Source organism: Amia ocellicauda, chromosome 5, assembly GCF_036373705.1.
Source record: "Amia ocellicauda isolate fAmiCal2 chromosome 5, fAmiCal2.hap1, whole genome shotgun sequence".
NCBI classification, from domain to species: domain Eukaryota; kingdom Metazoa; phylum Chordata; class Actinopteri; order Amiiformes; family Amiidae; genus Amia; species Amia ocellicauda.
Genome location: NC_089854.1, coordinates 5,808,578 through 5,820,767, shown reverse-complemented (window position 1 = coordinate 5,820,767; position 12,190 = coordinate 5,808,578). Strand labels below are relative to the sequence as shown.

At 44.2% G+C, this 12,190-nt stretch overlaps 1 protein-coding gene across 1 annotated transcript in view; it reads right to left on the bottom strand.

Moving 5' to 3' along the window:
• Positions 1–270: 270 nt before the first annotated feature.
• cttnbp2nlb (CTTNBP2 N-terminal like b) overlaps positions 271–12,190 on the bottom strand; it is a 34,094-nt gene continuing 22,174 nt past the window's right edge. The window contains exons 3-5 of the mRNA XM_066703417.1: positions 9,578–9,814; positions 8,130–8,237; positions 271–5,687 (exon numbers count right to left, since the gene is read on the bottom strand). Coding sequence (XP_066559514.1) covers positions 4,386–5,687; positions 8,130–8,237; positions 9,578–9,814 — 1,647 coding nt within the window. The 3' untranslated portion in view covers positions 271–4,385. The remainder of the gene's footprint in view (positions 5,688–8,129; positions 8,238–9,577; positions 9,815–12,190) is intronic.

The following is a 12,190-nucleotide window of genomic DNA, read 5'->3' as shown; positions in this document are numbered from 1 at the left end:
GGGGCTCGGTGGTACTACACACTTCACCTGGATTATGCTGTCAAATCCTCTTCTAAAAGAGAGTTGTGGGACTCGTTGTGTGACAGGAATAGACAAGAACGATGAACGATCAACCTCAAATTGTGCTCGTGACCTCTTGCATTATTAGAAGAAAGTCGAGCAAATAGTTTTAAAGATCTCTCATTTGTTACCTTTATATTCTTAAAGTACAAGTTTTTCCGAAACGTAACTTCACTGGCAGTAGAAGAAGAGAAAAAACGTACAAAACAGTTTTTATCCAACCTGACATTTTATTAGGTAATGTTGGTTGAATGTGATGTAAATACAGTCAGAGGCAGCATTTTCCAGGCGGTATGTAAAGTCCATCATGCCATTTCACAGGCACTTGAACCTGCATATATATTGAACAGCGTGATCTTTCAGCTGCAGCAGTTCAATTGAGAAACGGCACTGAGTGAAACACAAGTCATCAGTATCTCTGAGCAAAGTACAAATATGCATGCATTTAATTAGTGCACCGATTATTGCGGTTAAAGAATGTGCTTTGTCTATATATTTCCATATACAATACATATTGTAGCCATGTTATTTTAGGTGTACAGATTGATCTTAAGAAAATGGCCCATCCAACAACAACACAAATACATACTTCTGTGTGGCTTTACAAGGGCAAATTGTAGGGCTCTGAAAAATATCCCATCCTACTTCCCCGCTTAAGAAAAAAATCTCTATTTCCAATAAGTATGCTTTGGCTTATCTGTTCTATATTACAAGTTAACCATTACAAAACAGTAGTAATTATCAACCAGCTGGAGAAACAGGTGAAAAAGTGTAGTGCTACATTTTAAGGTTTCTTTCCTTTAAGTTCTCTGTATCACATAAAAAATTGCATAAAATGGAAAAAATAAAGGACTCTCTGTTGCCTATGCTGGTAAAAACCCGTCTCTCTTCACCAGGTTGAGTTCTTCACCTCTGTGGGGAACCCAGTAGTGTTGCAACACTGTGTTCATTGCAGCAGTTTGAGTTAACAATTTAAAGGCCTGTTTTCATTCAAATAAATCAATGCAGATCTAAATGATTGGGCTTTGAATAAACTTGACATATTCTGCATTTTTGAGCAGCTCAGCATCAGCAAACCAACGCTGGCTTGGAAAAAGTCAAGTGAAAGAGCTGACACATTTTTGAAAGAGGAAGTAAATCTTAAAAAGCTAGATGTAAGCAAAACCACAATTTAACCACTCCGAGAGCTGATTGTTTTGCTTCTAATAATAAATGTCCAGAACCTTTAATTGTTCTCTTATTGTTTAATGGTTCTTTTAACCTTTTTCCAGTTTTATATTGTGGGAAACATAAGGTCAGCCTTTTAGGGTAAATCTCACTGTTCATCTCTTGGTTTAAGAGACAGGTAGCTGTACAGCACAAAAACAAAATTATAAAGTGTTTCCAAAATGTTTTAGGTCCTTTTTGAGAGACATCAAGGCTCAATTAAGGCTCAGTTGTATTCTTAATCTCACTGTTGGGAATCACAGTAAAGATGTGAGAACATCTGTCTGGTCATTGGACTTCTCAGTGGGTTTATGTCACGTTTTCTTGTCCCACTTACCTTCCACAATGTGGAATCCACCTTTAGATATTTTGAATTCAGTGACCAATAAGAACGTAATAATTATGCAACTTTAGATTTTTTTAATATCAATTTTTATTTTCTCATGTCGTTTTTACTGTACTGTACTGACAAGAACAATAAAAATGACATGAGAAAACAAATTATACTGAAGAATTCAAGAGCACTGTTTGCATTTCTGGGCAGCGATTGTGTCAGTATCTATAGGTATTTACTGTTACAGGCGGTTCTGCATATTTCTAAATTCAGAACTGAGCCAGGAGCAAAAGAGATGCTGATTATGACAACAAACAAGCAAAGATGTATGTAATGAAAAGATCCTCCTCTTACAAAATCAAAAACAAGCCAACAAAAATGATGAACGTAGGTTTAAAATGTAATGTCTTGATACTTGTAAAGTGAGAACATGTAACACAAAGACATGTTCCCAATGTGTCCCTTTTTCTCTCTGCTTATGTTGCTAATTGTTTTGCTAATTGCATAATGGAGCAAAATACATAATGGCAATTCAGAACAGCCCCTTCGTATGATCACATGAGAGGTATATAGGAGGCAAATGACAGTGTCACTATATATTTTGCCGTTCTGTAAGAGGTCTTTCACGCTGTTTAAAAGGTGTTTGTTCAAAGTCCACCAGGAGGCAGCGCTGTCTTTCTTTTTAGATCCACGAAAACAGTCGGAACTGGAAATGTTTTTACCTTCTGAGTGAGGTCTTGGGAGTTATCTGGTGACTTCATTTCCCCCCTATCCTCTTTGAATACCAAATTGTGCATGTGTATATGTACATATGTTTAACCACAGAAAGGCAAAAAGAAAGCATGGCTAAACAACATCTCCATGTGGAAGACGTTTAGGTTAACATAAAAGTTTCCTATTCGGCACAGATCAAATAATTTCCTATCCTAAAATGTGACTATTGGCACCAACCCGCTGAATACAGTAATGGTATGTATTACGTAGACGTGTTTTACTAAGATTCTTGGAAAAAATATTAGCTGCCAAAGTCTCAAAATTGAAAGTATACCTTGCTTATATTGCGGCACCAAAATCATATTAATATGAAAGTCTTTGTTAGTAGCATTGCATTGTAACTATAGTTTGTTTCACCTGAACATTGCACCTTTTTTTTCCTCTTATTTTTTGTTTAGAACCAAAATTTCAATATACGTCAAATGAAAACCATTGTAGACCATTGCAGTATCAAATTAAATCAAATCATAAGAAATATCATCCATAGCCATGTGATTTCAGAGGTGCTATCTTGAGTAGAAACAACATTACAGATTCCTGCATTTCCTTTTGGGCTTATTACAAAGCCCTAGTATCTTATGACCAAGAAAACTACACAATATGACTTCATGTACACGACAATAAATGACAGTTTCATTAGTGAGAGTCAGGTTATTCATTTTGGTATCACGTTATATATAAAATTTATATATATATATATATATATATATATAAAAATCCATGTTCTTTATCATTTGCTTTTGTCAGCTGTCACAAAAAAAATTCAGTGTATCACTAGTGAATTGAGCTATTACTATATATATAGCCTATACATATGTACTTCAAACCTACAGTGTCAAGTGAGTTGGTCCTTATAATTACAATATACAGAATTTGTAGCAAACGTTGACATCTGAAGCCATTATCAGAACAAAATACGGCTGAAATAATGACAGTAATGCTTAATGCCCACCTGTAGCACAGGATAGTGAATGCATCAAACACGTTCACATTTTCCACTCTGCTTTTTTACCCCCTAAAAGCATTCTTGAGCTCAATTCCCTCGTCCTGCATTTATTAAACACATTTCAGGTGCTTTGAGGTAACACATAATGGTGTAAGACATCAACTAAGTCATACCTGCCATTATAAACTGATTTTCTGTATCTTTTGCCATGAATATAGGGTATACCTGCACCGTGATGTGTCATATTGGCACACAATGGCAGTCACAGTCTGCACCATTCTAGGCAACTGCTCCCCCAGTTCAGATAGTCTTAGTTACTAACGTACACCAAACGAGCACGATGGGTCGAATGGCCTCCTCTCGTTTGTAAACTCTCTTATGTCTATCATAGTGAAATTCTTTAGGGATTGTAGCTTGTGTTGAAAGGTGGTATATTAAGGTCAGGGAAGGCAGGGGCAGAAGTCTTCACACTTGCGGAAATATACTTCTAGTGCAAATTATAGAGACCGTGAGCAGGACGTCAAGATGCATACTCTTGTATTCCTCTGAGTAATAGGCCTACTTATTCCTAGGGTTTTGGAATTTCAGCCTCACTCGTTTAGTGTACTCGTCACAATTAATTTACCCGTTACATCTTGCGGGATATGCCATGTACAATGTTGACAGGGTGGGGAATTATGTAAAACAGTTAGGGGTATCATTTCCAATACGGGGGTATTGATTAACTATGTAGCAGGTGGGCACTCTCTCTTGATTCACCTGTCTGGCTTTAGTCAGTATTATTGCTTCTTCACTAATGGACCAAAGTGTAACGATTTATATCCTTTAGGTGCTGTACAAAATCATATGACAAGACAAACAGTAAGACAACAATAATAATAATGAAGAGAAGTAATCATATAAAAGGTTACCACTTCATCTTTTAGGAGTAAAAAAACATAATAACCATAAAAAATATTAAATAAATTAAACAGTGTTTCTGCAAACTAAGTCTATGAGTAAAGGCTGTGGAATGCTATCAAAGGAAGGTGGTGGTGGTAGTGGGGGGCGGTTCTGGTGTCAGGGTTAGCTAGTAGTGGACATCACCAGATCTAGCTCCTTGGCTGTTTCGGGGGTCACGTTGAGGCCGCAGCTGCCGGACAGCTCCGGAAAATGGCTGGCTCTCCCAGGGGGCAGGGGGGAGGCTGGGGATTGGGCCAGGCCGGGCTTCTTCGGGGGAATAGGCGGCGGGTTGCCCCTCTCGGCTCTAGGGATGGTAGGCGACTTGATCCCAGGGGACAGTGGGTTGGAGAGCTTAGCGGAGGTGGGGGAGTGGTCCCCCACGCGCGAAGGGGTAGCCAGGCTGCGGTAGTCTGTGCCAAAAGGGGAGCTGTTGTTGGGGGACCCTGGCTTGCTGCCTTGCTGGCTGGTGAAGCGGGACAGCACCTGGGTGACGGTGTTGCGGGCCAGCTGCTTGGCAGAGCTGTGGTCAGCCGTGGTGGGCGACAGATCGCGGGGGGAGTGTGGCGCAGCGGTGACCCCCACCTGCTGCTCGTGCTCTGCCTGCGCCTGGAACTTGTGCCGGGCGGCGTGGAAGCGCTGGTTGATGCCTGCCTGGTAGGAGGACTGGTAACTGCTGGGGCTGGTGGCGGCGAGGCCCGCCAGGCGCTTGGCCAGGACCGGGGAGGAGCACGGGGACGAGGTGAGGGAGGAGGAGGCCGTGCTGCTGGGGGACAGGCTTGGGTGGGGGTGCACAGGTGAGTGCAGGCCCCCGTTTTCAATGCCGTTCTCCTGGCTGATCTTCTCCACCGGGGCGGTGTCGACGTCCTTGGCAGGGTGGTGCCCGTTCATCTTGGCCTGGGCGGACACTTTGACGGGTTTCTCCCCAGCATCTGTCTGGCAGGAGACTGACTCCACTGGGGGAACGATCTTCGGACACACTCCTACTCCTACTCCTACTCCTACTCCTACTCCTTCTCCTTCTCCTCCTCCTCCGAGCACCACCAGCTCCCTCCTCAGTCTCTCCACCTCCTCCTGCAGCTCCCGACTCTGGCCCTCCTCCCTCTTCAGCCGGGCCCTCAGCTGCTCCCTCTCCGTGTCGAACTCGGCCAGCTGCTTCTCTGCCCGGGCCTCCATCTGTAGCGCCCGCTTCTTCTCCGCCTCCAGCTCGGCCTGCAGTCCCCGGGCCGCCCCCCGCTGCTCCTCCAGCCGCTGGCTCAGCTCCGCCACCCGCTGGCCCTCCTCGGCTGCCCGGCTGCTGGCACGCTTGCACTCTTTTGCCAGGGCGGAGGAGAGCTGTTTGTGCTGGGCCCGGTCCTCCTCTGCCTGCCCCGAGAGCTTCTTCTGCTCCTTCTCCAGCCGCTTCACCTGCGCCTTCTCGAAGTCCAGCTGCAACACATGCACAACAACATGGTTACAGGTGCGCAGTATGTTAAGAATTAATCTTATTGCACGCACTAGCACCGGGAAGTGAATCTTTCCACGGACAGCCACAAGAGGGCGCTCAATCAGTATGAGATACCACTTGTGCCGGCCAGTTCTTAAAAGACCATAATAAAAGTCAGTCATCAGTATCTGTATAACTCAAGTTTCCAAGTGAAGCAAGAGCAAAGAGGAATAACACCCAATGCTGCCTGCTCCTTTGTGTGCTTGGTGTTGTGTCTCATTTCCATATAAACTGTGTGTCAAGGCTGATGAGTTTAATATGGTTTTTTTAACAGTGCATTTCGGGGAGACAGCGCAATGCTTTTCATCCTATTAGACAGTAAAGCACTTTGGATGTACAGTGAACTTGAATGATCACTAGGTTCAATAAAATGGCCTTCAGTGCAGTTACTGAACACCATTAATTTCCCTAACACACTTCCTCCCAGTCAGGTGGCAGACGTGTTCAGACGCGACCGAGTGTTTTACAGTGAGGCCGGCGGCAGTCTGTGCAGAACACACAGCACAGTGGAACAGCATGCACAACCCATGTGACATGTTCAGCAGCGAACGCACAGAAAAACAAAAGAAGGCCAAGTAACCAAGCCCTTTAGCAGCCCCAAGTCAGGGCATACAAACATCCTCTCAGTGGGGAGGGAATTGAACTGTAGGGGAGAACATCCTGGTATACAATATTACATAACATTGCTTTGTTTCGAACCGAGTCCCGGCTGGCCTCACGTGTGTTTCCTCTCCCTGGCCATGGTGCGTACTTCTGCATAACAGAACAATAACTTTTCCATTTTTGACGATGGTGGAACAATCGCACCCGGTGCCTGCCCACTGCAATGCCTAGTACAGGCAGGCATTGGAAGGAAGCCACGGTATGATGCAATGGGCAGCCAGAGAAATCACTCGCATTCTGTCCACTGTCTTTCCATGTTTTATATTAATATTTATAAGGAAAAGTAGATCTTTGTTGTACAGAGAATACATAAACAAAATATGTCAGTATATTCAAAACAATCGAGCCCCATAGCCTACAGATACCTGACACAAATAACCGTGCCGGTCTGTGCTCATAACTCATCAAGTGCGAGAAAGAATGCAAGTCCAAACATTTGTTACCAGCCGCTTCCCTTCAGCACAGCCACGAAAGCGAAAGGGTTCAGATGCATACTGGACCGTAACAGGCTGAAAATTATTTCTTCAACTTTGAACAATCTGGATTGCCCAATGCATTTTTCTCCACAAGCCATTTAAATGACTAATGGCTTGAATCTGTTAGTAACCCATGTATGCGTTCGGACTGAGATTCAATCTTCCGGTCGGGAGTTGTGGCATGGACAAGTGGTTGACAAGTGTTTTCAGCATAGTTTGATGTCAATCCAGTAAGGACACCGTGTTATCAGGCAAAGACCACAACAGCATGAGCCATCGGTTTACTGCTCCGAACGAACACAGATACACTTTCCACACAAATGTGGCTCAGTGTTATCCTTTTAAATATATATCAAGCTCTTATGGCCATATTCATGGAACATAATCTGCCAAATGTTAACACCTTTTAGACCTCTTTTTTAATCTCTATGAGGGGAACAGTTGACAAGATGTGGTAATGCTCGGAGTTAGGTATGTAGCATGTTGGAATGTGTTTATAAATATGCCCCCTATTATTTTGTTTTGTTTTGAGATTTGTACTGTAAAAATGCCAGTCAGGACTGGAACACAGTTTGCCCTGCCTCGATCTGACATTAAAAAATATGCTTCCTTGTTTCCCCCAAGACCAGGGCAGTACGGCTAGCTGGATTTGCAATAATGGGATAAAGAGTAAGGCCTGCAAGCTATCTTTATCTGGTCGAAGTTTCAGAATGAGCTTTGGTGTTTTGCTTGCTCTCCCAGCCCGTGCATCGTTCTGCCAATTTCGCACCAATGCTGTAGCCTACTTGGCCACAGAGCAAGGCCTTAATCTGAGTTGGCTGTAGTATCCACCCCTGCTGGGTCTTGGTAAACACAGTTAGTTGACGGATATTCTTATCACGTCCCCATACTCTTCAAGTGAAGAAAGCTTTACTTTCATCTCAGGATTCTTATTTGCTTCCATATCGAGAGGATACGTCAGAATACGATTCATGTTGTCTCTGTTCGGGTCTGCTGCTTGCGTTTCTCTGGCCTGCGTGGTCAGGTCCTGGACGTGATGCTCACCCTAAGCCAGACTACAAAGTTCTCTCTCAGTGGCGATGATGCTGGATTGGTAGATCCTTCAATTAACGCATCTTTTTTGGCGTATGAAAAGTATTCAGCAGGATATTTTGCAGGGCATTTACAATAGATAAGGAAGCTGTTCTGCAAGTGGTCCTACAGTGGGGGCGGGGAGTTGTCATTTGTGCTCGGATCACCAGGTACCTGCTGTAGGAGGCGCTCTCTCTCCTTCTCCAGCATGTAGGTGACGTCGTCGCCCTCAGCCGTGTCCTGAGCGTGCCTGCGCTTCTCTTCCTCCAAGTCTGCGATTACCTGCCACAGACAACAGGGGGCAGCAGTGAGAGTAGGGCAAATGGCTGTTTTTACGTAAAAGGTTATATCTTTTTAGTTTTATTTCTCTCCATACAGTCATTTTGACAATAATCTGAATTAGACTGGAATTGAGGACATGATTAAGGCTAAGGGAGGTTGTGTTATTAATAGAAACCCAGCAGAACAATACTGATCATGGCTGGAGTCAGGGTAGGCTACAATGCTAAAGTGGGATCTGAATAGAAAGCCCCTGATGCTGATTTGTGATCTATTGTTTTTAATTTGATGGGACTACCTAAGTTTTACACCACTGCATTTGGAAATCGAAATGGAACTGATAACAGACTAGTTCACTTTGGGGTTCATGTTCCAGTTTTGGACACTATTTTTGGTTTTATTTAAACCCTGGCAGCAATACCATATAACCAGCTGCTATACAACCATGAAGCCTGCTATGGTCAGATCTCAGAAGGGAAGTAAGGGCTGGGCCTGGATGGGAGACCACCACAGAAAAAGCATGTGCCTGTTGGAGGTCACCAATTTCAAAAAACAGAGCAGACAAACTCCAGCCACAGAAGCCTTGTGCCCCCTGCAGGGCCCGATAGAGCAGAAGCTGATATTTATAAACATAGGGGCAAATATATACTGTGGGAATACTGATCAAATGTATAATTTATGGGGTTGTTAATTTTTAATGCGTCAAAGCTCAGTGACTTTGCTCCATGCCAGATGATGAAGGTCTAGCCGTGACATGTTGGGCAGTGATCGCGCTTCAGTGATGGCTGAAAGTTTGACAGCTCATGTCTAGGGACTGAGTGTTAAAAATAGGGTGAGTCTGTCAGCGCGCTGGGCTCCCCGTGTGCACGCTGCAGGCCGCTGCGGGCGCTCTCTCTGGGTCAGTCGGCCTGTGCTGGGGGAAATCACAGGGCTATTGTCTGCGTCCGAAACCCCAGACACAAAACGCCAGGGAGAACAAAAGGGGGACAGTTTCACTCGTCAGATCTCTGGGCTAAAGAGAGCTATTGTTCGTCTCTAATTCAGCCACTGTGTGGAGAGGGGCTGATCAAAAATTGTTGCGATTATTCATGTGAAACGGATTCTCCGGTACAGGAGGGCAGTAGAGGCTGTTCTCTTTTACCTCATTTTGTAAATAATAACATTAATCGTGATAATCATAATAATGCTTTTAATTTCCAATCCAAGTCCAGACCAGTGACTAGACCAGGCTCCAGGGTAGCGTAACAACTTGCAGACTGCTTCTACTACCTATTAAAGAATTATACTGGGAATTTGGTAGCTATCAATGTATGAGGCCTGCGTTTCTCCAGGTCCATTGGTACCTTTCGGTGTCGGCTCTCTGCTGCGGCCAGCTGTGACACCATCCTCTCCTGCATCCTCTTACACTGAGCCATCACCAGCTTCAGCACTGTCAGAGGGTTGGTGCACACCGGAGTCTCCTTCTTCCCGTGGGCATGTGCGGGCGCTGCCGTCTCGCCGTCTCTCTGCAGCGCCAGGAATGGGTCGCTGAGGTCATACTTCCCGTAGCGTTGCTGGATAAATGAGTCCCGGTGTTGGGCCTGAAACAGGAAGGATAAAGTCCCGGCATTTTACACTTACAGCAAAGCCATTTCTCAAAAACGTTCTGAGTGTCCACACCGGGCACTGCGTAGCACACGAGCTCGAACTACTAGATACTGGTTTGTTTTGCAGATACAATTGTTCTTAATATAATGTGACAAGGCTCTGTAGTTATGTACCAACATTTCTGAGAAAATTAAGGCATTAATTTGTATTCTGCATAAAAAAAACAGGGCTATCTGATTGTACAACTCTAATACACATGCAAGTGTTGTTGGCTTGGATTTTATCACAGCTGGCTCACTTGTATTTTGTGGGAATTCTCAATAATTAATACATTAAGCACTGTTAAAACTGTTTTGTGCCATGTTGATTTTTACACTTCATGACCTCATTAGACAAACTGAAAACTACTAGTCAGTTTAGGAGAAGCACAGTTTTACATTGCAACTGGATAAGCATTCATTTGTTTTTCCATATGTAATGACTGTGTAACAGTTCAGCTTTAATAAGCCCCAATCCCATCTGAATTTCCTGTAATACTCTTTCCACATCATCAGTATTAATTATGTTCTTCTTTTAATGCTGGCCTGTAAACCCCTGCCCCTCTAAATTCCTTCCAGTTCATGGGAATCTTATCTCCTTGCCTGCTTCAGGATCTGCAATCCCTAAACAGGAAACTGCATGAGGAAATGTGACAGCGAGCTCCTCTTCTGAAGTCCCCCAGCCGGTGCCAAGAGCAACACAGCTTTGGGAAGGAGAATTAACCCTTTTGAAGTGGCAGAGAATTTCACTGCCGGAGCGGGAGGATCAACAGATGGTGTCTACTGACCGGCTCGTCACAGAAGCTGGCCCCAGCTGTTTGGTTCGAACGCACACAGGGAGCGTCACCATGCTAGCCCCATTAATTATAAAACTGGTCACAATGGGGACCGGTCTGGTGCCTGCCTGGAAGCAGCTGGATAGCAAGTCTGTGCGGTGGGTGTCTGTTGGCAGTTACACCGTCCTGGTTAACGGCGCATGGTGACAGCGTTTCTCTAAAGCAAGTCACCCCAGACAGATCCCCTCTGCCCTTCCATCCCCCCCATGTCCTCCCCTTTCCCTCCTGCAACTTGGGTAACAGTTGGATCGCCACCAGATTTTGCAGTCATGTGCATTGACGAACAGTGACCCGTAATCGCTGTGATGTGCCCAATCATAACAGGGCCCGTCTCGTCAGATGGCCAGAGACAAAAGAAGACTCCCTACTTAAAGGCTATTTTCCAGGTTTAAGTCAGCTACTGGAGACACAATCCCTTAGAAAGCCAGATTTCCCTCTCAACAAATCAATCACGAGATGCACTGAAAGCAAATTAGAACTTGCCAGCCTGTGCCCACCAACCCGTGTTTACACCCAAACTAAATTAATTAGCAGTGGACATATTCAGAAAGCACTGTCAGCATTACAACCAACTGCTGTTATTACGAAGCTGAAACAAAGCAGTGGAAAAATGGCTGCTATGCGTCTGTTTTTTGGTAGCAAATAAACCGGAGTGTAAAGGTGATGCGGTGGTAAATGTTAACCGAATAAGGCACTAAATCTGCAGTTTTGAAGGACCAGGGACCTTTCTCCGAGTCGGCACCGTCAACCTTGGTAATATACGAGACCTGTGCACGGCAGGTCTGAGCCAATTCAGGGCATTCTTCCACAAGCACATCACCGCTCTCCCGCCGGCCCCTGGCGCTACAATTACCTCTTTGATACTTCCTCTCTTACTGAGCAAACAAAGAATGCTAAACTCTGCCCACTCCTCCCCCCCGCAAGATTATAGGATTAGCACAAAGTTTCAATTACCAGTGCCTAACCAAGCAGGGTCTTCAGTATGAATAAGGGAAGATCTTTCATTTTTGGATACACCCACTTTTTTGTTGTTATGGATATTGCTGTTATCATTATTATAAATACGAAAAACTAGCTTCACATAAAAGATGATTATTAACAAGTCCCAATAACATGAGCGGCCATGACTAAGAGATTATATAACTGTGACCAAACACAAAAAAGGAGAGATTGAAGAATGCTCTTATCTGGTAGCTTGGCACTGTGCAGCACGCAAGGCCTGAACCAGAAAGACATGCAGCCAGCTGATATCCACTTCATGGCTACTGAAGTACTATTAGACTCTTGAATTCTTCTCTGAATAATACATAAACATGCTGCATATGTGGACACTGGAATGCTCTTTTTACTAATTTGACTCTTTCCTAGTTTCTCAAGATAAATACCTTTAGTTTAAAATCTTTAGTGCTCCTATCCTCTGGTTCTGGTAACAAAATACTCTACAGTCCTCATCCTGAGTGTGTTATGCAGGGATCTGCTCTAGCTTTTTTACAGT